This window comes from Peromyscus leucopus, chromosome 12, assembly GCF_004664715.2.
Source record: "Peromyscus leucopus breed LL Stock chromosome 12, UCI_PerLeu_2.1, whole genome shotgun sequence".
NCBI classification, from domain to species: domain Eukaryota; kingdom Metazoa; phylum Chordata; class Mammalia; order Rodentia; family Cricetidae; genus Peromyscus; species Peromyscus leucopus.
In genome coordinates, this window is record NC_051073.1 from 1,415,033 (window position 1) to 1,442,464 (window position 27,432).

Here is a 27,432-nt window from a genome sequence, read left to right on the forward strand (position 1 = left end):
GTCTGCTACAGAGAAGCTCTCTGTATCTCTGTGTGTCTCTGTCTGTGTCTATCTGTCTGTCTGACTCTCTGTATCTCTCTCTCTTCCTCCCCCTGCCCCCACAAAGAACAAAGAAACCCCAAACTGACTCTCATCTCAGATACCCAGAGTCACAGTCCCACTGCAACTATAAGCAGGTTTCAGCCACGTATCCTGCTCATTCTGGAGTGAAGAGTTCCTTAGACATTTGCAGTAAGGAGTTTCCAGCAGAAGTAATAGGCTGGCACTGTTCTCTAGGTAGCATTCTTGAGCAAGCCTTGATTGAATGAGTGTGTGTCACGTGACATGTGGCACCGGGGTGGGGCCACTGACACGTGCTAGTGCAGGCATGGTGTGCCCCACCACTGAACTGTATTCACTCTTGCACTTGCCTAGAGAAAATCCCACTAGAGGCAGGGATATGTCACAGCAGGAGGCTTGATGAGATTGTTTGCCCCAGAGAAAGAAACAAAGACGCATCAGACTCCCTGAAAGCTGTAAATGTTAAATACACTCAAGCTGTTGTTTCATTTCACTCAACACAGATTTTCTTCTGTTTCCTCTTTGAGCTGCTCTCTTGTCATGTTTGGTTATTTATTAGTGTGTGTGAGAGAGTCTGTAGTGTGTGTGTGTGTGTGTGTGTGTGTGTGTGTGTGTGTGAAAGAGACAGAGAGAGAGACAGAGAGAGACAGAGACACAGAGAGAAACAGAGAGAGAGGTGCATGTGAGGAGGTCAGAGAACAAATTCAAGAGTTGGTTCTCCCCTTCCACCCTGAATTCTGAGGTTTGAACTCGGGTATTCAGGCTTGCACAGTAAGCGCCTTTACTGGCTGAGTCATTGTGTCAAGAATTATGTGGCTGTTAATCCTGAGCATCAACTTTATTGGTTGAGAAGCTCATAGACCAGTGAAACAAACCCCCATGAGTTTGTTTCTAGAGAGGAATTGAAGACCTGCCTTGGATGTGGGTGGCACCTCCTCCCAGGGTAGGGTCCCAGATAGAGCTAGAAGGTTTTTGTTTGTTCTCTTACCATTCTGAGGGGCTCTGCACATGTTGTGCTACTCTCCTGAGCTACCTCTCCAGTGTTCAGATGGAATGAGAGAGAATAAAAGCAAAAATTCAGACAGCCTAGCATTTTCTGTTTCCTGTCCACCATGTTGTAAGCTGCCCACCACACCCTCCCTGCCACGATGGCCTGAAACCATGAACCAAGTTCAACTTCATCTTTTCAAGTTGTCTTGCTCAGATGTTTGTCATGGTGACAGAAGTGACAAACACACCTTGACATTCTTATTGTGAACAGGAGGCATGTGAAGCGAGTTGTGATATTCTATCTGCCTCCAGCTGTCTGCCTGGTGTTCATGCATGCAGGTTTTTAAATGCAGAACTGGCTTCTTCAGAGCTTATCTGGAGTAATACCCACTCTTCCACTCATCCCTATAACCATGACAAGGCAGCAGCAATACTTGTGCTTATCAAACTACAGCTATGGCAGCAGCCGTGGAGGGGCCGGGGCTCCACACAGTTCAGGCCTGGTGATTTCTGCAATTGATATCATCCAACAGCGGTGTTATATCCCTTGGCATTTTTCTATGATAAAGCTATTTCCTTGGAGAAATCCCTCTTTTCACCTTTAGTGGAAAAAGTATAAATATCATTTCTCATGGGCTTTATTTTAGCTAAGGTTTCATGTAGCCTAGGCTAGCTTCTTCAAACTCACTGTTGCTCACACTGGGCTTGAACTCCTCTTCACCTAGAGAATGGTGTAGCCAATGGCAGACATGCAGAGGGTTATCACAGCAATGAAGTTCATCCAAGTTCTTCCAGCCTCTCTCCATGAGTCATGAAAATCTCCTTCACATCTGTCAGGAGGAAAAGGAGGACTCTTTCTTCTTACCTGGCTATTACAGGTCCATCTAAAGTTGCTGCTGTCTAATGCTGACTGAGAGACTAGAATTTTCACTCCTGTGCAGTGAAAAACACATGGACAACATTTTCAGCTTTTAGCTGAATATTTGAGATCTACCCACCCACCAGCACAGAGGCTGAGTTCCAACGTGGGTGAGATGGAGCATGGGCATCAAAGGAGACTGGATAAGCAGATGTTACGTGGGGCACCATCAATTTCTTCCTCCCGAGCACACACATCGGCATCTTTCCAAGAGACTTTGAAAAGGAAGGGAGATGGAGTCAGTGATGGGCAGGTGACAAAGGGTTCCTTCCCAAGGACCCCTGACTAAGTTGCCTGGGAGAATGAGCACGATTGTCTTCTTAGGATATAAGATTCTCATTTGCTCCCCTCACCTGAACTCCTGTCTTCTCGCTCCTCCATCCTCCCAAGCCTGAGCTCTCCAGTTTCCCCTTCCATGATAGGTGTGCTGTGACAATCTGCAGGGAGGTCCCCAAATGGCAATGTAGGCAACAGTAATGATCTGTGCCTACATGAGAAGGTTCTGGGGGAGTTCCTGTCCCTCCGGTGACTGTAGCATGTCACAGCCCTTCAGAATGGGATGTGTGGTTTAACTCGTGGAAGCCTGAAGTTATAGTTTCTGTGGTGAGATCCTTACCAGGTTTGTAAGGTTAAAATGATTGGAGGACTTGTCTGGGATGTGGTTGTCAGGCTCCTGCCTATTGTGTGTGAGATTCATGATCTGAGAGATTGGCCCAAGTATTTAATATCAGTATTAATACTAAACTATCAACGATGGAAGTTTGTTGTTGATGTACACACAAATACATGCACATATACATAGTTTAAAAAAAATAAGTGGTGCCCACTTAAGAGAAATAATGCTCTTTTCTATGGTCCTCATTTTACTATTTCTTAGGATAAAATATTGGTTATTTTAAAAGATATCCTCTAATTAAAATTTACTATCAAGAAATAAAAAAAGATGGCCTCACTGCAAGTCACTTAAAATGGCTTCACTTTATTCTTATTTAAGTGACAAGTTGAAGTTTTCCCAACATGACAGGAGAGTAATTTTCAGAGATATTAAGGTGAGTAACATATACATCTGAGGAAACTCTTTTGCGCTCCATCTCAAGAAGAGGATGAATTATCTTGGAACACTGGGGACTTTCACTCATCTTTGCTGTAGGGAAATTCTGCCTTTATTAAAAACATGTTGGATTGCATCAAAGGCATGGACAACTTTACCATATTCTGCTCTGAGGGTGTGTGAAGGGCACAGAGTGGTTTTACTATATGAGACTTGCTAGAGAAAACTGGTACAGAAAGTGTGTCCTGCTGATATAAAAGCTAATATAAACTGTTTCTAAGTGCAAATATATGGGAAGGAAAATATGTAAAGTGAAATAAAAAGACAGGGTGGGCTTTCTCCAGAGCAGGGAACTCACACCCCATTTTTAACTCTTTTGTGTGCTTTTCCCTTCTTGGAAGCCGTTAGGTGGAACTGAACACATTGTATATAGACTCATAAAATATTAATGATCATGGTCTGACTAATCCGTGGAGAAAGGCACTCTTTACAATGGAATGAGTTCATGGTTTGGCTCTAAAAATAAAGTACTAAGCATGAGAGCCTCAAGTTAGATGCCTGCCAGGCTAAGACATGGGAGAAAGGCCTTGGGGGAGAGCAGGGGGAGGTACCAGGGCTCCCCCTTAAAGGACCAACTCTGAATTAACCTATCTCAGGAAAATTCAACCATATCCTAAAAGCCGTTTTCTGCTTTTTCTGACTTTCTCCATCCATCCTCTGCCATCCATGGTGGGCTGCATTCCCCACCCTTTGTGAGTTCTGTATCTGCCTCACCTGTTTTCCACCCAATTTTGCCCATTTCATTGTGTTTTACCTCTTGTCTCACCATCAGGAAATAGCAGTCACCTACCTCCACCCTGGCTTCAAACCCTGGGGCTTTTGGTACTCTTCTCCCACCCATCAAGGCAGAGGTGCGGCTTCCACATCCCCAACCACTATGCTCTCCTCACTCTCTGGCCTGGCCTTCTGGAACGGCATGCACACAACCGGATATTTTCTAATGGCCTCATCCTTTTGGATCGTTCCATCTTTCCTTTCTGGCAACCAGCAGTTGCCCCCTTTCTCATGTTGAGAATATATTACCTACCTGGTGTCAGAAGAGACATGGATGCAAAGCTTCACAATACCAGGTTATTCTTGGACTGCATTCAGGATTACCTGCAATCACCTAACCCATCTACACTCCTACTTCTTTTTTGTCTTTCAAATAGCCCTGTTTGTCTAAAGCAAAGTATGTGTAAAGAATATTTGTATTGCTACCTTGAAATGTAAAGTCAATAGAACCAGCCATATATGTACATATGCAAATATACTGACTACTGGTTGATGCAATTATCTCCCAAAGACTCTAAGCTATGGGTCAGTTTTCCTGTGTTTACAGAAAGAAGGATAGTAAGTGTTAAATAGGGAGAGACCACATGAGGCATCCTTCGGGAGGCAGCAGGATGGACATTGGTGGCTTTTTCTCTGAATGAATCAGTGGCATTGAGGAGGCTGAGGAGCCAGGAAGATAGAACAGCTCTCCCAGCACATCACAGGCTCCATTGTGGTTTGGATGTGAAATGCCCCCCTCATATTTGAACACCGCCCCCCACCCATGGTGGTGCTGTTTGGGAAGACTATGGAAGCATTAGGAGATGGAGCCTTGCTGGAGAAAGTGCATCCCTGGGGTGGGCTTTGGAGGTGTGCAGCGTGGCCCTTCCTGTTGTCGTCGGCTTTCTGACCGCCAGGCAGTTGGTAGGCTCCCACTGCTATGAGGGACTGTATCCACTCTGTAAACAGAAGAAACCCTTCCTCCCCTGAGCTGTTGTTGCCTTGGTATTTTATCACAGCGGCAGAAAGAGGCCAACATGGCTGCACATGGACAGTGGCTTGTTCTGTTGAGAGCTGGAGAGGCCATCCCTGAGGTTCCGCGCTCCCCTTCAGTTCCTTCCACCGTTCGTTCGTTTTTGAACATGTTGCTTTTAATAGTTATAACTATCTAGATTTAACTTTTTAGAAGTATTTATTTTAAAAATTATGATGACTGCGTAATTATACAGATGGATAGGATTCCCTCCTTTGTCTACATTAAGCTTTGATCATGTCTAGCCTCCCTAGTGCCCTTGGATTCTCTACCCTGCCAAACTCCCTTCAAGTCACAAGTCATATCTCTCTCCTCTGCTTGTTCTCTCTCTCTCTCTCTCTCTCTCTCTCTCTCTCTCTCTCTCTCTCCCTCCCTCCCTCCCTCTCTCTCTCTCTCTCTCTCTCTCTCTTTCTCTCTCTCTCTCTTCCCCTCTCCCCCCTCTCTCTCCTCTCTCTCTTTCTCCCCCTTGGCCCCTCTCCCTCTTGAGGAAGCACTCACTCTCTTCTGGCTCATTTCTTAGTTCTTTTTTGCACTTATGCACCAACCACTGTTCACTTTTCTCTCCTTTGTCTAATTGCTATTCTTGTCTCCAACTAAAACATTTTCCCCTGGACATGAGTGGCCCATAGCGAGTGACAAGTGTCCCCTCCTCATACGAATGAATGAGAACTGTGTAAGTTGTTTGAGCGTCTTTGGTGGTGGTGGTGTTAATCCTTAAATAATCCCTTTAAAATCTAATTTTTTTGGAAGGATATATTCTGGAAAAAAAATCACGAGAAATCTAACTAGAGTAAAGATTAATGGTAGACTCCAAGATCTGCACAGGCAAAGCTCTGATCATTAACAAACTAAACAGGGTAATTAGGTGCACAGTTGAATGCAGTATGCAGGCTTAAATTAGCAGTGTGTAATTGAGCCTCATTTAACTGTGGGAGAAGTACACTGAGCAAATCTTAGTTACAGGAGGAAAATGTCTTTGTGAGATTGCTTCCAGAGTGTTTTAACATGTCTGTGCTGGAGGACTCTGGACTTAGAAGCCAGCCTAGGCGTCCACATGCCCCCACTATAGTGTATCATTACTTCCAGTGCCGTGACTTTTCCAGGCAGCCTGGCCTGTGCTGTGCATTGGCTGCCTTGATGATGCTTTCTTCAACAGCACAGATTACAGCAAAGAGTAGTGGCAAGGTGAGGTCACTGCCTGGACTCGAATGCCTCCTCCTCTTCGGGGGTGGGGTGGGGCAGGGGGGACCACAGGATCTGTGTATCTTGAATGTCCAATCATTTAATGCAGAGAGTAAGGGGAAGGGCAGAACCAGGGGAAGCAAGAGGGTGGCTTTGCTCCCTGAGGCCTCTGTCGTGGCTGACATTCTGACTGAAGAACCATGATGGTGAATGCAGTTAGGTGCAAAGTCGTAGGGTGCGAAGCAGCCGTGGGTGGTGAGGAGGTGGGAGCATGGCCAGTTAGGTGTTTGGAGGGCAGGGATAACAAAGGTCAAAGGAATGTTGGAGGCATCCCTCTCTGCTACATCTGCACCCACCAGTAGACCAGCTTGGAAAGCAAGAGAAAATCAAGTCACCTTCGACACACCTTGCCTATCCCAGCCTTCCTGATTATCCTATGTCTCTAAGCTACCAGGCCTTTGGTCTGCATGTGCCATGTGCCACACCCCCAGACTCCTCTAGGAGCAGGCTACTAGAGTGTGTAAGAGAGCATGGGGTGTGAGCTCCTCTCCCAGCTCACTTCAGCAAATATCTGCTACTTCAATACCTGTGTTCATTTGCATAATCAAATTTATGCTTAGACACATACATATGTAGTTTGTTGATCTACGTATCATGTTGTTATTACTCTAGACTGCCTTGGAGATCTTTCCAGAACTGTGGTAGCTCTGCCTTACTCTCCTTTCAATCACTGTGAGTTTGAGCATATTAATTGTTTTACTCAGTTACCCCTCAGTTAGCATTCTACTGTTTCTAAAGAGTCAGAGGGCACTACAGTTCAGTGCTATCTATTAATATGTGGCTGTGTCTGAGGATTTACTTTGGACAGAGTCTTGTAGAGGACCCACTGGGTTGAAGTATGTACAATACTTATGACTAAAAATAATCACATGAGTTGGTCCCAAGAAATACTCTGTAAGATATGTTCATTTCCCTTCACCCTCACCAAGATTACATATTCTCAAATGTCTTATTGATTTTTCTAATCTCCTTGGTGGGAGTAGCATATTTTAATCAATGCAGTTTAGAAAGGGAGGAAGATCAATTGCTTTCTTTCATTTTCAGAAAATTGACATTTTCATAATATCAGATCATCTGTTCTTAGAATGTGGCATCTTATCATTTAACCTAGTCTTTGACTTTGTTCTGGGGAATAGTTTAGAGCGTTCTTTTTTTTTTTTTTTTTGAGACAGGGTTTCTCTGTGCAGCTTTGCGCCTTTCCTGGAGCTCACTTGGTAGCCCAGGCTGGCCTCGAACTCACAGAGATCCGCCTGGCTCTGCCTCCCGAGTGCTGGGATTAAAGGTGTGCACCACCAACGCCCGGCAGTTTAGAGCGTTCTTTACACTTACTTTGTACATTGATAGCTGTTGAAGCTGGATATTTAATGTTATTATTGGTCTAGAAATAGAATCTTTCTTAGATAGATGGTGACACAGCCTGGCTTTCTTCCAAGTTCTCACTTCATGCAACAATGCTTCCAAGAAGATAACATCACCCTGACGTAGCCCTGGTGCAGATGAGGAAAGCCAGACCCTAAGCTCTATGCACATCCCAGGTCATGCAGTAGGAAAGCACAGGGCTGAGGCTGCAGTAGCAACTGTGGTTTCCAAAGTCTCCCTTCTGTGGCCTCCTGGTCACTGCCCTGGGCCCCTGTCTCCTGCCCCCTCCTTTGCTGGGTCATGTCTTGGCCCTCTTCTCTTATTCCCTCATGTGAGTGTTCTGAACATCAGTCTCTGAGACAGGCTGCTCCTCCACACACAGACCAGCTCCTGTGCAGCCTGCTTCAGTCAGTCATGCTCTCTAGGGACCTCTCCTGCAACAGAGCCCCTCACCCACCCAGAGGTCTTTTCTGGCCCTCACTGAGAACATAGTATCTTCTGGCTTGATGAGGATTCCTGTTGTACTCAGGTATTTCTGTGCCAGAATTTTCACTTCCTATGAGGATCCCAGTCACAGGGCATCAGGGCTCTCTCACGACAGTGTGACTTCATCCTGAAGTAGCCCATCTACAATGACCTGGTTTCCAAATAAGGTCATATTTGGAGAACTTCGGCATATAATGTTAGATGAAGAATGTTTTAGCCGTACCTCCATACCAGTCATCTTAATTCACCCCTCCTTCAGCTCTCCCAGATGAAGCTGCCAATGCAGTTCTTCAAGGAGCCATCGTCCTCAGGCTGTTCTCTGAGGTCCCATCTGCAGCTCCTGCTGGTGTCTCTAACACAGAGAGCAGAGGGCACAGAAGAGCCCTGCCGGGAGTCTAATTCCTCTCTGACCTACATCTGAACTAAGAGAAATTGAAAGCTTGAAAGTCACCCTATTTCCCCTTCTAATTTAGTTAATGCTATTTGAGCGTTCCCATTTCTAAAAAGTTATACATTCATTTCCAGGATCAGCTCCTAACCATATAGACTTAGAACTTAGATTCTGACTCCGGTCCCCTGATTTCCTGACGCTGCTGTGCAAACTGTCTCGAGGAACCTAGGGAAAGTTCTGTCATTTGGGGGTGCAGCTGTCGGAGCGAGGTGGCAGGCAAAGCCTAGACAGGTTCTTTATGTGGCATTACCAAGCAGCATCTGATTAGCAGAGCCATCTGCTCTTTTAATTATTATTGGCTCAGTTCAGACGGAAGTAGCAAAGAAGAAAGAAAGCAAACTGAAGAAATGGTTTGGAGAGAAAAAAATCAAGCATGCTTTTAAAAATCTTTCTGTAAATTGTACCAGCCCCATTGAAGACCTAGCCCAGCTGCACAGCAAAAAGCCAGAGAGTCTAATGAAAGAATAATTAATATCCAAATTCTAAAATGGGCTTGCTTTCAGGTAATAAACTGAGATCATTCCAGGAGAGGGGCGAAGTATTTTCTTGTGGATTGTACATGAGAAAATAATCATGTTTGATTATAAAATGGTATATCTTAGCTTTCTCTCATTTTACCTAAAACTAAATAGAAGATGTTTTTACATGTGTATATGTATTGCTGTGTATGTATGTATATCTGTGTGCCTGTTTGTATGTAGTAGGCACACATGTAATCTGGAGCACGGGCATGTGTGTGCACATATGTGTGAAGACTCAAGTTGGATGTTCAGTGTCTTCCTTGATCACTCCCCACTTTATTTTCTGAGACAGGGTCTCTTTCTAAATCTGGTTGTTGATTCTAGCTACTCAAGCTAGTCAGCCTGCCCTGAAATGCCCTGTCTCTGCTTTCTGAGTGCTAGGATTAAGGCTGCCACCACACCTGCTTGTGGATTCTAGAGATCCAAACCATACTCCTCATGGTTGTCTGGCAAGCTCTTCACTACTGAGCTGTTCCCGAGCCTAGGAAAGAATTTTAAATGCAGCAATGATGACAGATTGCTTTACATGGATATCTATTTAACAAATAGATGGATGGTATAACCACATGCTGTTCTGGGTAATGGGGATAAGAAGTTGAACAACATGCAATGATGCCTTGCTATTCTGAGTGGAGGAGAAGGACACTGAACCAGAGTCATATGTATGAACAACATTAATTCCCATCAATATATGATAAAGCTCAGCCTGGGTAAGGAGAGGTCTTGGGCACAGAGAATGTGAACAACACTGCTAAAAACTCAATGTAGGAGCTGAGACTAGGAGTATACAAAAGGAGGCATCTAGGGAGCATGGGGCTCAAAGATTCTGAGGAGAGCACGTGAAAGAAGGGGGGAGTTTCAGGTTTGATAGGAGAGGGAGGAATAGAGGAGAGTCTACAGGGTATGGTTACAGTACAATCCTCCATAGGTAGCACATGTGACCTGGTGTGATGGGACTCCATCTTGACACCTAGGGACGATTTGATGTGGTAGAACTTCATCACAATATCTAGAGATGTCAATTCTCTGTCTTTATGGTTGCAAAAATCCTGAATGTTGAGTGGGAAATGGGCTGGAGATGCAGGCCTAGCACTAAGTATCTCTACACACGCATCATGCAGTGCAAAGCAGGCATGCAGATGGATCAATAACTACTCTAGAGGTTGGAAAAGAGAGCCCTGCTATTGGCTGCACTATGAGGGGTGCAGAATAACTAATTTTCAGGACTTCTTGACACGTACCTCATGTTCAAATAGTACGTATTATGTCTGCCAGTTGAAGCAACATGACAATGACATCAGAGAAAGCCCCTGACTTCCCACCACGATTCCTCTGGACAGATGCAAAGGCTTCTGAAGACAGCTGTTGTGATAAAATTGCACTAAATAAATGGCTTAAATAACAGTTATATAGTTCTTATTTCACAGTTTTGGAGGGTGTCTGATGAATCATTTCTTATTGAACACCCCTTTCTGGCTTGTAGGTAGCTGCTTCCTCACTGTGTATTCTCACCACAGAGAGGATGAGCTTGCTTTACTTCCTCTTCATATGAGGGCACAAACCCCATGGCAGAGCCCCACCCACATGCTCTCATATAACCTAATTGCCTTCTCAAACCATTACTTCCAAGTACTATCACACTGTAGGTTAGAGTGTCTCTGTATGCAATTTAGATGGATATGCATTCAATGTCTAACAGATGTCTATGTGACTCTCCTGACCCACAGCCTGTCATTGGGATGTATAAAAATGTTATTGGACATATTACATCTTTTATTACCCCAGAAAACACAGCCAGGTCATATAACACTGGCTCATGGGATTGGCACACATTTCGCCATGTTGACACCAAAAGACAGAAATACATACACACAAATATATATGCACATACACATATGTGAACATATGCACATATACCATACCATATTCATACACATGTATATTTGTGGTGCTGGGGATCAAAAACCAGGACTTCATGCATGCTAGGGCAGCATTTTGCTGAGCTGTACTCATGGTCAAATGGCAGAACTGTGGTATAAGTCTCTTCCATGTCATTTCCATGGTTAGACTTTTCTAGTAAGTGAGTTTGCCTCTTGTGATTGAAACCATAACAATGAACTACTGTGAGACCCGATGTGCAGCTGCCCTGCTAAGTGCGATACCTTCTAGTAGTCACCCACCACCCTTAGCTCTTGCACTCAGCTCCCTCTTCTACAATGATCCCTGAGCCTTAGAGGGTGGGGGTGGCACACATATTCCCTTTAGGGCTGAGATTCTGTAGTCTCTTATTCTCTGTGCCCTGGAAAGTCGTGGTCTCGGTGTAAGTCACTATCTGCTGAAAACAGAATTTTCTCAGATACTGGGCGAGAGGTGTATTGATTTAAGGGAATAATGAGTCGTTAGGAGTCAGTTTAATATTGTGTCCATTTAGCAGTACAATAGTGCTAGGTTCTTCCTATTATCTATCTAGCCATATGCCCTTGGCCCTGATAAGATATCAGGTTTGGGTTTTATCTTGTGGTGTTGGGCTTACATCCAGTCAGAAAGTGGTTGGGTACTCCTGTGTGGTCTGTTTCACTGCTACACCAGTGAGCATGTCTTGCAAGGCCAATCATCATGTATGAAACTCAAAACTCTCAAAGAGCTAAGAATGGAGGTGAGAGATATACGTTAAATAAAAAATACCTTTAAAAAAGGAACCATACCATGTTTGTGTCAGTGTTCATGGGAACAACTTGGATACACATGTTGATCAGTGCCTATCAGATCAGAATGATTCTGTTTATTTTTACTTATTCTTATCAATACTATTTTAGTTAACAAATCATAGTTGCACATATTTATGAGGTATAATCTTTTCTATGTATATGTGTACAAAATGTGAAATGATTAAAATGAGCTCATTTACATATATCCCATATGCATAGACTTCTTTATGATGAGCTGTTTGAAGCTTACTCTCTCATAGTTACTTCAGGATATACAATACCTTATGACCATCTGCTATCACCTGGAAATTGAGGTGTCTGCCTGACATCTGTACCATCAGCCAACCTTCAATAGTAGAACTGATCTCCTGCCTGTCTTAGAAGAACAGACCAAAGTCTAGAGAGTTGAATGTCTTGAATGACACCACATGGCAGGAAAGTGACAAGATAGCTTATTGTTCATATCTGTTGGATTCTGGACCCTGGGTTTTCTCTGTGACCCTAAGAGATCTCTCAAAGTAAGGAAGCTTGGTCTACCTCATACCATTGAAAAGAGCTTTCAAATTGATTATTTATTAGAGACTGATCCAAAGTAGCCAAATAGAGTGAGCATATCAATTAATACTAGATATCATACTGGCTGTAGTTAAACATTTAGACTGTTATAAAGAAAACATACAGGTTTGGGGATAAATTCCAACTTCTTTTCTCTTATTCTTCATATTTTTAATCCTAAGACTCAAGGCTGTTTAGGATAGAAGCTCCTTAATGATATGGCTGTGGCTTATGATAGTTTGCATTCCTGGAGCTCTGATGGTTGCTAACTCAAGGGATGAGCATGCTGCTGGGCCCTGGTTACCTGCTCACCCACACATAGCACAGGAGCATTGATAATCAGCTCAACACACACAAGCTTTTTGCAGCTTAGCTGTTAAACCTGAGCCTTTCTACTACCCATACTACATTAAAACAGAGCTCTTGTGCATCTGATGTTTTTAATCTGTGCCTTTGGTGCAACTGGACCAGACCACGGCTTAGCTTCATTGCCCTGTGGGCTTTCCACACCTCAGCACCACAACACGGAAGCACATGGATGTAGAACCCCCCATCCTAAGGGGTCCTGCAGTGCCACTACTATGCAAATGTCCAGTTTCTGAGATAATCCTGTATCTCTAGATAGAAATACCCCCATCAACCTGTTTGGCACATCTAGGCAGGCCAGCGGGATGAGGGCTTTGTCACAGACGTATTTTAGTGGCCCTAGAATAACACTCACATTAAGTGACTGCAAGGCGGCTCAAGAACTCCCAACAGCCTATTCAGAGTCATAACTGTACACCTGCTCCTTCACTCCGGACACTAAACACATCACACAAGTGTGAGGACAGGGATACTGGTAACCCTGGCAACAGTCAGAGAAGCAAGAAGCAGAAGAGCGATGGAGATCAGGTCCAGGGGCTTAAGCACTGAAGAGCTCAGGAGCCACTTAGTATATGTTGAGAAGGCAGAAGTGTTTCTCAGACATCCCATGATACCAAGATAGTGCAATCCAGCCATCAATGATGTTCACAGTGACAACCTCAAAGTCAAAGACTGCTCACTGCCATTATCCTGGTGACTCTGGTTTGCTGAGTGTCTGACATGCCAGAATTTACAAACTATAGCTGAGAAGTATTTCCATTAGAACTCTATAGTCTGTCCATGTAACCTACACCAAAAAATAATGTTAACTGTAAAATTTGCCTTTGGGCAATTGTGTTACCAGGCAGTTCTCAAGAGTCAAGGTGTGTGTGTGTGTGTGTGTGTGTGTGTGTGTGTGTGTGTGTGTGTGTAAGTGTAAGAGAGAGAGGGGGGTGACATATTTTATTGCCTCTAATAATCCATGTTTGCTTATTTGCTTATGTCAAAAGAAGTTTATAACCCATGGAAGAGTTTGAACAAACCATCCTTGCACGTGGCTCAAGAGCCTCTCTTGAGTGCAGCAGAAAGCCAGGGGACAATAGAGGAGTCTTTGACACCATGGAGACAATGCATCATGGGGCTTTGCTCAGTTCTCTTTGTCCCCTAAGGGTTCCACACACCTTGAAGTTGAGATGACCCAGAAGCCATAGGCTCTCATGCTCTCTGATGATGAAAAGCCTCTATTCTTCTACCTTGTTTTCAGTTTTTAAATGTCGATCAATTTCAAGATGGAATTCAGTGGCTAGTGGCAAAGGAGAGGTCATAAAAGAAGAGCTAGGTCAGCTCCTTCCCTGTTCTCTAAACTTCTCAGAAAGTGTTCGCAGCAATAGAAGATTCCAGTTCTCCTGAAATAATGTCCTATGAGTCTTCTTCATGTGCCAAGTTAGCAGTGCAGAGGGATCGTACCCAGGACCAGTGCAGCACTGGTCCTGCCACCATGGACTCACTCCTCCCCTGCTAAAGAGCCGTCACAGATGGCCATCCACGTATGTCTTCCCAGATGATGGCCTGCCAGTTCTCCGGGAAATGCTCCATGCTCAGAAGATGACAGAATCTACATGTTTCCCCTTTGTCCTCTTGTCTGTCACTGCACTTCAAAAGAAGGTGTTACTGGAGCATTACACAACCATGTAAAATATGTTGAAAATGAAAACATGTTTCTGTTCTGCACAGTATATATCAATAAGAGGTACTTGTGGTACTTGCCATACAATGACACACAATAGGAGGTAAAAGATTTCTCATTGCTTTCTTTTGAAGAAAGTAAAGCAAAATTATCTAGACAGTATGTACATAATATAATAAAGAAAACATACCAGTTTACTCTGGTTGAAAAGCTGAAACAGATTGGACCCCTAAGTAAATACATAACAGCTTTTAATCATTGTGAGAAGATTCTTTGAGTGAATAAGTAATTCTCAGAGGACTTTGTTAATGTGGTCAAGTTTTTTTTTTCAATTTATTTTTAATTTTTTCTATTAATTCTTTAAGAATCTCAGACAATGCATTTTGATCATACTCCTCCCACCCCCAAATCCTCCCAGATCCAATCATTTTCCTACCCACCAAACTTTGTGTTCTATTTTATTTTTCAAACTTCAAATCCAATTTGTGCTGCCCATATATTCTTGGATGTATGGTCTTCCCCTACAGAGTGGTTGACTTACAAGGGGCTGCCCTCTTAAAGAAAACTGACCCTCCCTCTCCCAGCCAGTCACCAGTAGCTCCTCAGTTAGAAGCGGAACTTTGTGCCCAGCTCCCCCCTATGCTGGGATTTGGTCTGGTTTGAGCTTGGCCAGGTTTTATTCAAGCTGTCACAGCTTTCCTGCATCTGCCCTGCTGTATCCAGAGATACTTGTAGCCATCCAGTGCCTCTGGCTCTTACAGGATGACCCCTCTTCTGCAAGACCCCTCAGCTATTGGGGAGGGGTAAGGAGTATGTGTTTTGTTTACAGATGAGCATTCTGAAGTCTCATTCTCTGCCCCTTGTCTTGTGGGCCTCTGTGTTAACCATGTCTACTTCGTAATGAAGCTTTTCTGATGAGGGTGGAGAGACACACTGATCTACAGATTTAATGCTAAGTTGTTAGGGGTCTGTTTCTACCATGTTTTCATGAAGCCCTTGCTTCTCTCTGTTTCAGGATCTAGATTTCTCATCACATCCACGGGAGCCTTGTATATTAAAGATGTACAGAACGAGGATGGACTGTACAACTACCGCTGCATCACGCGGCACAGATACACGGGGGAGACGAGACAAAGTAACAGCGCTAGACTGTTCGTATCAGGTGAGAGCGCTCTCCCAGGGCTGTGGCTTTCTTTGCTACCCTTCTGTTAGTTCTTGATGTCTTATCCAGATGGAAGGATTTGTAACAAAGTGGAAACCTGCAGTTTTTGCCTCGAATTTTATAGGTCACAAGTGTCTTTTAAGCCAGCATCCACATAGCAATACAAACACAAATACTCCAACTCATTTTACAGTTTAGGAGACTGTACCTTCTTTTGACTGAAATGATTTTCAGTTTTGGAAGGTGTGTTCTGTGCCCTTGTCTTACATATTTATACGTTTTTGTTTTTCATTGAGGGACACAGCCAGCCCCAGCCTGCTTCCAGTCCTACTAGTCACAAAGGCCCTGCTGGGACAAAGCTCTTTTCAGGACTTTGAAGAGTTCATTTCAGGCCAGCCACCTAGGCACTCAGAAGCTGCTGTGGACACGGTTCATGGCTACTCCTTAAGTAGGCGTCAGAACATGGTGTCGGCCCTACTTTTGTCAGGTACAGGAGTCAGGAGAGCATGGAGATTTATACCAACATTTTAAAGAAAAGCTTGGAAAGCCAGACAATGTGTAGTGTGGTCAGGTTCCGTGCAGAAGACTACACATGAAGGTGGGAAGGTGAAGCTCCCGTTGCAGTGCGTCCCCAGAGTGTCAGAGATGCCAGGAATGTGGGAGATCTTTCTTGGGAAGCTGCAGGTGCTGGGTTGGACTGGCCCCAGAAGGAAGTCATGTGTGATGCAGGAGGCCAAGGCTACAACAACAGAGATGTGCAAGACTATTTGAGCTCTCGCCTTGGATACAGGCCAGAGAACCACAGGATTTGGTGTTTACCATACTAGAATTTGGACGGGTTTTGGTCCTCTCTTAACTTGCTAGACTCTGTCTTTCCCTTTTGAGGTACAATGCTTACAGAGGCCCACAGTGAAGACATTGCCTTTAGTTTCTAGAGAAACACTGTACATTTGAACCATGTTGGGACTGTGAAACTTAGGGAGACTCTTAAAGTTATACTAAATTCATCTTGTATTGTAGGATGGCCATGGGCCTCTGAGGTCCAGAAGCAGAATGTTGTAGTTTTCAGAAGTCAACTGTAGGCTTATATTTTGGACACTTGTTCCCTGGGAAATGGGAGAGAAAACCTTAAGAGGTGGATCTCAGGAGGCTGAAGTAGGGTACTAAGGTCTCAGGCCTGGCCTTTGCAGTCAGAGCCTGCCTCTGCTTCCAGTCTACTCTCCATTTCCTGTTCTGCTGTGGTGTGAGAAGGTGCCACTGTGCACTCTACAGCTGTGCACCCCAGACTGAAATCCCTCTGAAACCTAAGCCAGGATGAGCCTTGCCCTCTGTTCCGTGCAGTCTAGAATGGCTTATGACAGTGATGCTTTGTGTTCTGAATGGTGAGTTTGATACACAGGTAGCAAGCAAAAGTAAAGGAATAAACAGGAGGTGGGTAGAGAGAAGCAGATGCTCACACCCAGCAGGCATGACTAGAGTGGTCTGATAGAGAGCACAGACAAAAGTATATTAAACAAGGGGTGTATAAACACACAGCAAAATGTCTAGTAGGGAAGCCCTCTTTGGTTAGTTGGCTCTAGCTCCTAATTGTGAGAGTTCTAGGGACAGCAGAATGCCTCCTATAACAAGGTTTCTGGGTGAAAGAGCAAATAGCAATAGATAAAGATGACGTCATTAGATTGGGTACTCACATCATTCAGCAGAAGCCAACTGGGAAAGTTGAGGCATCAGCTGGAGTTGTCATTGAGCTCTCTCTCCATGGCCGAGCTTCCCATGCCTGAACTTCTGGCTTCTCATTCCCACTGCAGGCACGTTTATATTATGGGATAAGTATAGTGACCTGGGTTGGAAGTAGTTTGCCTTCTATCTGTTCTCAGTGGTGCAACGATTAATCCCCTTGACTGTTTGCTGTTTTGCCCTTACCACATTCCAGAGCCAGGGGACAGGTTGACTCAGGACAGTGAGGCTTGGGGGATACTTGAAATAAGCATGCTGGAATCTGGAACAGGAGAGACTGGCTTCTCTCTCAGTGCTCATGGTCCCCTTACTTTCTCCTTTTATTTAGTCTTTCTGGGACTTTTTCATGAGCTTCCTAAGTCCTGTAAGTTTCAGGAGCTTCCTGAATCTTGGAAGCATCCCACCTCCCTCCTGAAGGAAATGTTTCAATTCTGAGGTAACAACTACAAAACAGGGGAGTTGTTCCCTCTTCCCTGTTCACCTTTCTGTCTCTAGGGTCAAACTTTGTGGGTGCTTGTTCTAAACTCTGGGTACTTCAAGGCCTAGACATACCATGACCAAGGTGGGAGAGAATGTGTAGTACATGATTGGAATGGGGTTTGTAGCTAAGAGTAAAGAAGGTGGCAGGGTTTCCTTAGGGGTAGAATGGGGAAGTAAGTTGCTTTTCAAGATGAGCTGGTTTTGATACTGTCAGGGGAGGATATTGGGGACATGGTACATTGTCTATTTTTGTAACTTCTGGGTGTCTGAGGTGAGGGTCTGCTGCTTCCTTTTGCCGTCTTTGGAAACTGTACACCTAGCTGCTTTCTTGGAACTTTGAGCCCAGCCAGGGCCTTGGCTGTTAGGAGAGAGAATGATTATCTTTTACCAGCCTTTCTAAGTGAGATGGAATTTCACTACCGCTTGATCTGCATCTCCCTGTTGGCTATTGATAGATACCTGTTGTCACTTGGTATTTTTTTCCTTTTGATAAACATCTCTTCACTTTTAAATTGATTATTATTTGGATTTTAAAAATACTTCAAGTGGTTTTTGTTTGTTTGTTTGTTCAGTTTCCGTAGTTCCTTATCTATGCTGGAAATTGATCCTTTGTCAGATGAATAGTTGACAAGTATCTTCTTCCAGATAGAAAGAGTGTAGAGAAACAAGAACTCTCTCCCCCTCCTGCTGTGAGAATGTAAATTAGTGCACCCACCACAGGGAACAACATGGGAAGTCTTTGCAAAGCTAAAATCAGATCTGCTGTGTGATCCAGCTTTCCCATTATTGTGCATATAGACCCAAAGGAAATGACATTGGCATGTGACAGAGATCCTGGCATGGCCACATTGATCTAGAACTTCCTATACTAGCTTAGATGTGAAATAAACTTCGGCCATCAACAGAAAACAACAACAACAAAAAAAAAAAAAAAAGGAAAATGTGACACACACAGTACGGTGTGCTTGAGCTGTGGAGAGAAATGAAACCTCAATATTTGCAGCTCCATGAACAAAAGTAGGGATGTGAAGTAAAACCAGCCAGGCAGGGAAAGACAAGAACCTTGTGTTCCCGTCCATATGTGACTGTTACACAACAAAATCAAACTGAACGTAGACTAGTTTATTAGAAGATGGAAAGAGGCCTGGATTTGATCAATACCAACTGCATACATGTGTTGAAATATTATACCAAATGCCCAATATATGTACAGTTAATACTACTAACCAAAAGTAAATAAGTCTAAAACATCTAAAAATGAATAAAGAAATATTATACTAAACCCCTTTATCTTGTGAAATGAATTTTGCTAATTTAACAGCTCTCTTTGCCATTGTTGAGAGGAGCTGTGTGATGTGTTCCATTATCACAAGATAACCCCTTCTTGGCTGAGCTGACAACTCCTGTCAGAGCACGCTGACTCTGGGTATTTCCTACAAAGCAAGAATCATCAGCCAGAGCTCTGACAAGGGTTCAGACTTTTGTAAGTTATGAAGAGGATAGATCTGTTTGTCTGTCTGACTTAGAGATCTGTGGCCACAGTGGACAGAAGGTACAGGAATGCTGTCTGAAAGCCCACGTGTGGTTCTCAGTGGCCACACATACTCCCCATCCTTGGTTTTTGATTGTTTCATTTTTCTTCTGCAGACCCAGCGAACTCAGCCCCATCCATCCTGGATGGGTTTGACCACCGCAAAGCCATGGCGGGGCAGCGTGTGGAGCTGCCTTGCAAAGCGCTTGGGCACCCCGAGCCAGACTACCGCTGGCTGAAGGACAACATGCCCCTGGAACTTTCTGGGAGGTTCCAGAAGACAGTGACGGGGCTGCTTATTGAGAACAGCCGCCCCTCAGACTCAGGCAGCTACGTGTGCGAAGTATCCAACCGATACGGCACTGCCAAGGTGATAGGCCGCCTGCACGTGAAACGTAAGTTGGACAGTTGGAAGGTAGCTGGAAAAGGTGGCACTAGCCGCATGGTCGGTGTCGGACAAAAGCTAATCTTCATCTTTCCCCACAGCCTTCTTCTGACCTCACAGCACTTGACCTACATCCATGGTACCCTGCCCGGCAGACAGAAAATTGCCCTCGTGGTTACACAGCCTGGTTTTGGTAGCTCCGTGGTGGAAGTCAGGCAAATGGTTTATCTTAGCCTCTTTCTAGAAGTTACTTTAAATTTCTCAAGGGGACTGCTATCAGCAGAAATGCAGGTTCTAACTTATGCAGACACTAGACTTGGGCACAGTTTCTTTCTTTATCTTTCTTTCCTTTTACAGTTATTTGTTTTGTGTGTGCTGGGGTGGTACTCACGTGCCATAGCTCATGTGTGGATGTCAGAAAACATCCTGTAAGAACTGGTCCTCTCCTCTCATCCTTTGAGTGCTAGAGCTCAAACTCTGATGGTGAAGCTTGGCAGCAAGCAGCTTCTCCGGATGAGCCATCTTATTGACCCTGTACTATCGTGGAGAGAATGTTCTTTTCATCTTTTCCAAGGTCCCTCTTCACTCCATCCTGGCCATGGCCTTGGGGAATGTACAGCAGATGCTGACAGCCTGTTTGGGAAGCAAGGAGGTGTAGCTGTGGCCTGCACTCTGACCTAGTTAGACATCTTCAAATTTACTAATATGGAAACCCAAACAAAGTGAACTAGCCAACCTCACACGCCCAGAAGGGTGCAACAAAACCACAGCTAGATAAGATGTTCCTTCCTTGACAAAACCCCGCGATTATCTTTAAAATGTATTTTTGAACTGGAGAAATTGAGCTAAGCAGGGTGAACCTCAAGGTTCTCACCCTTAAGATAGAGGTGCTGGGTTAGCATGTGTTAGCATGGTTTTTTTTTTTTTCTCCAACCCAGCACCTAAGTATGGGATCAACCATAGGTAGCCCACATGCCTTCATGGTACCTTAGGTGAATGTGTTTAAATCAGAGATTTGAATGACTATCTGGAATCAGCTGTACTTTCAGAGTCATCAAGCTCAGGCTAAGGCTGGGTAGTAGTGGGAGAGTATTGCCTCACAGCTGTCTTTTCCTCTTTGAAGAGCTGTGTCTCATCTCAATAAAACAATTCAATATCAGACAGCCACCAGAGCTGGGACAACAGACTCCAAATGCTCCCCTGCTAATGCAGTTCTCTGTTGTTCTATCCTGAAGTAACTTTGTATCTTAGGGCATCTCAGTGAAACTCTGGTCATGTGTACCTATTTTTTTGCTTTAATATATCTTGATGAATCTAAATTCCTTTTTCAAATCATTAGATAATCCCTTTGTGTCAGAGTACAAGTGACCTTGTTTACGCTACACTCTCAGTGTTGACCTGTTCTCTAATCTCAGGTGTCCAAAACCTCTCATCTTCCCTCCTCTAGCACAGAGCATCATCCCAAGACACGTCCCCCCCTGTCCTCAGCACTGACTCCCAGCGTTGTCTTGCTTCCTCTCTCTCTAAAGATGTCTACCACTGGCTGTGTTTTCAAAGGTATCGGTGCAGAATTACAGATTCCTTCTATGTTGGCTTTTATAATTACAGGCCTCTGCCACATCCAGAGAAGTCCTTTGGACCTTTTAACGATTCTCTCTTTCCTCTGGATGGCTCATTCGGCCTGTGGAATATCACATCTTCCCTCCTGACGCTCTGATCTTGAGGGAAAGCACTCTACTGGGTTCTGGGCCCATAAGTATGGCTGGCTTCTTCCTAAGTGACAGATAAGTGTAGATACAAGCTTTATGCAGATGCTCAGCTGACATTTCAACAGAATGGTGTACAGAGCCAGAATGGAGTCACCACAAACTCTGCTTCCCAAATAACCCTTCTTGTTAGGAACATCTTCCTCTCTCACTCCCATAAGAAAGGTTTAAGTCTTGTGTTTCCTCAAGGCTTTGTTTCATTGTCCTAGCCAGGCCAAGTCCTGGGCACTGATTCTTCTCAGGTGCTGAACTGCTATGGGGTTCAGGTTCTGAACTGCTATGGGGCTGACTGTAAGATCTATCTCCACTCCACTTTTATAATGCCTCTTTGATGACTACCTTCCTCCACCCCAGTGTTCAGCATCATGTGACCCATCAATTCTTCTGAAGATAGTTGATGGTTCCATCTACTTAGTCAACAGTCTTCAATAACCATTTGTTTATTTGTTTGTAGTACAGGGGTTTGAACTCAGGCTTTTCCCAATGATCTGTGCTTCCAACTTTGCTACTAAATCTTACTTTTTGAGGCAGGATTTAACTAAATTGATTAGGTTAGTCTTGAGGTTGGGGCAATAACTCAACGGTTATGAGCAGTAGCAGGTCTTACTGAGGCCCTGGGTTTGATTCCAAGCACACATGGCAGCTCACAACCATCAGTGATTTCAGTTCCAGGGGCTCCAGTGCCCTTGTCTGGCCCCCAGTGGCACCAGGCATGCATGTGACACACTGACACACAAGCAGGCAAGATATCCGTACGCATTAAAAATGTTCCAAAATCTTGAGGCCCCTTTATAAAGTTTTTTCAAATGGCCTTTGCAGTTTGCCTCCCACGTTTATACTTGTAAGAGTTTCTGTTGCATCCAGACTGAATCAGACACTGGCATACCTGTGCTCCATCCTCTAATCTCTGCTGTCCCCATTCTCTGAAACCCCCTTTCTGCTCTCTGGGCCAGTTCTTGACATCTAAGGACTTCCTGGTCCTTGTTGCACATCTGATATGCCACTCTGCTTGGCTGTTACAATCATTCTTTTTTGCTTGGTCAATCCACACACTTTGAGAGCTGAAGATTTATACTCTAAAAGGGTGAGACGTTGGGGGAAAAGGTAGATGAGGCTTATTGAGTCTATTCATATGTCTTGTGAATTTGGTTAAGACATATCAACCCCTTGAGTAACTCTTTCTTTTCCTGGCTGTGAGGATGACAAAGTTCTGTGGGGACTGCTTCTGAGGAACATCTAGTTGTTTTTGGCACATGCTAATTATACCACAGAATAGCTGCTCATGTGTGTCACCTGTGAGTGTAAACCTTGGCACCTGCTAAAGTGATGTCTAGATGATCTTCTCTTCAGGTAGGTTTGTAGAGTTGGTAAGAGGAATTTTAAAGATGGGACTTCTATCCTGGTTCCTGTGAGTGAGCCATACATTAAAGCAAAGCACTTATGGTCACACATCTGAACCCAGTCCTTTTCTTGGTAGCCATGTGTCACTGGCCCAAATGTGGGAATGGACAAAACCACCAGCAGGGTTTATATTTTCATACTCATGAACCTGTTGGTAAGTAGCATACTACATTTCTTAGTATATGTGGATCAAAACTACCACGTGTGCTCTGAGGAAGAAGTGTGTCCACCATTGTGCTATTTGATATATATGAAGAAAGAGGCCCAGAAAAAAAACAGCAAGGAGAGTCTATCCAAGCAAAGATCTACCCCCAAATAACACTGATGTGGTCCCTCAACATAGCACTAACATGGGAACCCCCAAGTAACTGATGTGGAATCCAAGTGAAGTGCTCTGGCAGTTACACCTTGGCCTCAGCAACACCCCAGTGTATTATTTAAGCAGTGTCAATACCTAGTGATGTTTTACCCTCCTTCTCTCTCTTATCTAACTCCCCAGAGCCACTGAAAGCAACCATCAGTCCCAGGAAGGTTAAAAGCAGCGTGGGCAGCCAGGTCTCCTTGTCCTGCAGCGTGACAGGAAACGAGGACCAGGAACTCTCCTGGTATCGAAATGGTGAAATCCTCAATCCTGGGAAAAATGTGAGGATCACAGGACTGAACCACGCAAACCTTATCATGGATCACATGGTCAAGAGTGACGGGGGCGCCTACCAGTGCTTTGTGCGCAACGATAAGCTGTCTGCTCAAGACTATGTCCAGGTGGTCCTTGAAGGTCAGTGTGCAGCATTGGAGGGTGCACTCCAAACAGAATCCAGGGCAGCATGGGATGGGGAGAGAGCCATGCAGGCCCACTAAATGGGAGAAGACAGGCCACACTACCTGTCTCTCCATCTATTGACTCTGACCTCACTAGATCAGGCAAGGGGGAGAGAGTGTTCTGATAAGGGAGGGTGACACAGTGTTGGATAAGAAGTGTGATCTGGAACTGTATGAATGTTTCCCACTGATGTTTGAAGTTACTTGCCAAAAGATCAACACTTGAAACTAGAGCCTTGGGTTATTTGCCAGTTCATTTTTTAGTTATGTAGTTTCAGTACTACCTTGTTTGGGGGCTGTGGGATGCATGAATAGAATGTTTGTTTGGGGTCTACCTGATAGGTACATTGTGGGATATTTAGGGACATTTATGGCCTCAACTCTCTTGATGCCAATAGTTCCTCCTCCAAGTTGTGAACACACACACACATACACACACATACACACACACACACACACACACAATGTCTCCAGATATGAGCAAATCTTCCCTGAGCTGTAGGGCATTGACAGGACTGTCCCACACTTAAGAAGAAATTAGTGTCAGTAATAATCTCAATTTCAGCAGGATGTTTGTTTGGACAAAAATATGACCTCTGCTTGGTGCCATTGTCTGTAGCCTGGTCAATATGTCCCCAGACTTAGTTGTGAGGAATGTGTAAGGAATTGCCTTGGGGTAGAATAACTCGGGCTCTGTTTGCTTTTCTTAATTAGTTACTGAGTACTTAAATCTTCAAGCTCATCCATCATCCAGGGAATGGAGCTGTGACAGGTGACATTTAAGCAAGGCATATATTTATCACCAGATAATTGAAACGGCTCCTGTCTATGTATGTGTGTGTCTTGATGGGAATTGTATCATTAGCTATCATTTAAAATCCATCCATTATCAATTGGTGAAAGTGATGAAATTACTTTTCTGTAGCCCAAGGTTAGAATAAGGAAAACCCATTACCAGGTGTGAGTAGGTTAAATCTGCCTGACACTAAGAGAACAGCTCCGTTATTGTGCCTTTAGCCTCAGCTGCTCTGTAAGAAGCGGCACGCTCAGCAATGATGATGCAAGCATTGCTCCAGACAGTGAGGTCTGAACGCAGGGGTGAAAGGACTCGAAGGCACAGCCCTGGTGTTAAATGCCTGACACCACTTCACACATAATAATTAAGAGCAAAAAGTAATCAATTTGCATGGAGCTGGAGCTGCTAGTCAGGATGCACCCGGGTCCTCCCAGAGTCACTATTTTTAGCTTCTCTGGGAAAGAAAAGGAAGTGATTACCTGTCTAGGTCCTGTTACCTCGGTAACTGTCTCAAGTAACTAAGAAAACGTAAAGAGCATATTGATCACCCACAATGATGTCAAAAGGGTTCCTGTTATCAGAGTGACAGCTAGGCCGATCCCAAAGACACTCAGGTCTCACTGGGAAAATAATGTCTGCCTTCATCTTCACAAGGCCAGTCACTGTAAGAGAAAGAGGGCTGGTGTGCTGAGAACACTCCCCAACTTATTTATCTCAAGTCATTTTCTGTTTAAGATGAGAAGATTCATCTCATTTTTCTTTCTTCTGAGAGGTGGTAGGGCCAATGTCACAAAAGAAAGAATACATATCTAGAATTTGATGCACAACTGTGCCTGACCATCATTCTCTCAGGCAGCTCCTATGGTTCCCATTATAAGAGCTGGATTAATTTAAGATTATAATAATCTCAGCATACAGTGGACTCTCCATGACTGTGGATGGAGTAAAAAGTCTAGGAGACTTTGCCAGGAGGCCGAATTCCCTGGAACCTGTAATGGTGGGTTTGTGATTAAACAAGGAAAACAAGAGATTCATGCTCTGGGAGTGAAGACACAGCACCTATAAGACGAGCTTTCGTGCACATGAAAATGGCATTTGAAAGGACAGACAACATACAGAGAACTGAGAAAACCCCAGAGTGAACAGAGTGATGGACTGGTCACTGGGAAGAAGGGACAGGGATAGACTGACGGCAGCATCCACGCGACTTTGAGGACACCTCAAGTCCAGTGGTGCAGAAACTAGAAGAAAAGCCAAGTGCCCAAGCCTGCAGAGCTAAGAGGGGCAGGCACCTCCATGGGAGAGTGGAGCAGAAGGTACGCGAAGGAAAGATACAGAAGAAAACCCACACCTTCACGAAGTCATCTTAGAAAACTTTGGTTGGCACATGGACTGCAGTGTGGATGGGAATCTAATTCTGCCACTCAAAGACACTAAAAAGAAAACAACACCAATTCACAAAACAAAACCAAAGCAGACAACAGAAAAAGACTTAGGGCTACCCATAAGTTAGGATTAGTGAACAAAGTATATCATTCCAAATTGAAATGTATATGATGACTTAAAGGAAAATATAAAGTCTGTAAAGAATGAACACGTAAGGAAAACCAGCCCTTGGGAGGCTGAGGCAGGAAGGTCATGAGTTTGGAGCCATCCTGGCTACATAGTGAGACCTTATTAAAGGTGTGTGTGTGTGTGTGTGTGTGTGTGTGTGTGTGTGTGTGTGTGTATAAAATAGATAGGTAGATGATAGATATCTATATATATGAATTTTACATTGACATGGGAAAGTAGGGATCTTATAGTGGGAAGTTGATTTACAGTGTAAATATAAGAGGCTAAAAGACTAAAAACTGCACAAGCTTGGAAAAATAACCAAGCTGCAGGATTCCTCCCACTAGTTCTGAAGTCTCACTATGGAGCATGGTAGGTGTGATCTTGAGATGTGTCCACACATGGGTAGTCAACTGAATTTCACAAGGATACAGATAATCAACAGATAAAGATTACAACAGCCAACAACAGCCATGTGCATATATAAATGTGAATAAACAACTCAACCAACATCTAGAACTTACATAAAATTAATTTGATATATATTTTAGACTTGAATGTATAATATTAAACCATAAATGTGTTAAAGGAATACAGAACTGTTCCTAATTTAGAGACAGCACACAGAAACGCAAAAGTCAAAGTATAAAGGGGACCACCTGGGAGAAACTGTTTTAGACTCACACACTACCAGGTATTCTGTACATTGTATGATTGTCTGACAGATATCCTGTGTAATTTGCAAAGGACACCTAACAAATAGATCCTTTTAAATTAGCAAATATTTACTTGTATTCCTTATATAATTTAGAAGTCAGGGCTGGAAAGATGGCTCAGCTGTTCAAAGCACTGACTGCTCTGGGAGAGAACCCAGGCTCCCAGCACCCACATGGTGATTCACCACAGCCTGTAACCCCAGTTCCTGAGGACCTGACACTTTCTTCTAGCCTCTGAGGACACTATACACATGTGATATACATATATGCATGTAGGCAAATATTCATACACATGAAATAGAATGAAAAACCTAAAAATATTAATCTAAATAAATTGTGGCTGGGCAGTGGTGGCTCACACCTTTAATCCCAGCACTTGGGACACACAGGCAAGCAGATCTCTGTGAGTTCAAGGCCAGTCTGGTCTACAGAGTGAGTTCCAGGACAGGCTCCAAAGCTACACAGAGAAACCCTGTCTTGAAAAAAACAAAACAAAATCCACAAATCCAAAACTAAAAGTCAGTCTGATAGCCAAACTAGTGGAAACGCATGAACTGTGAACCAGTGGCTGAGGAGCCCCCATGGAACTGGACCAAGCCCTCTGGATAAGTGGGACAGTTGATGAGCTTGTACTGTTTAGGAGGCCCCCAGGCAGTGGAGCCGTGACCTGTCCTTAGTACATGAGCTAGCTTTTTAGAGCCTGGGGCCTATGCTGGGACACTTTGCTCAGCCTTGGTATAGGGAGGAGGGGACTGGACCTGCCTCAGCTGAGTCTACCAGGCTGGACTGACTACCCAGGGGAGGGAGACCTTGCCTTGGAGGAGGTAGGAATGGGGGGGGGGATTGGGGGAGAGGCCTGAGGGAT

The 27,432-nt window shown here is 44.2% G+C and overlaps 1 protein-coding gene across 1 annotated transcript in view; it reads left to right on the forward strand.

Moving 5' to 3' along the window:
- LOC114684187 (Down syndrome cell adhesion molecule homolog) overlaps positions 1-27,432 on the forward strand; it is a 394,930-nt gene that overhangs the window by 306,262 nt on the left and 61,236 nt on the right. The window contains exons 4-6 of the mRNA XM_028858685.2: positions 15,236-15,382; positions 19,247-19,525; positions 23,182-23,457. Of these exons, the coding sequence (XP_028714518.2) occupies positions 15,236-15,382; positions 19,247-19,525; positions 23,182-23,457 (702 nt within the window). The remainder of the gene's footprint in view (positions 1-15,235; positions 15,383-19,246; positions 19,526-23,181; positions 23,458-27,432) is intronic.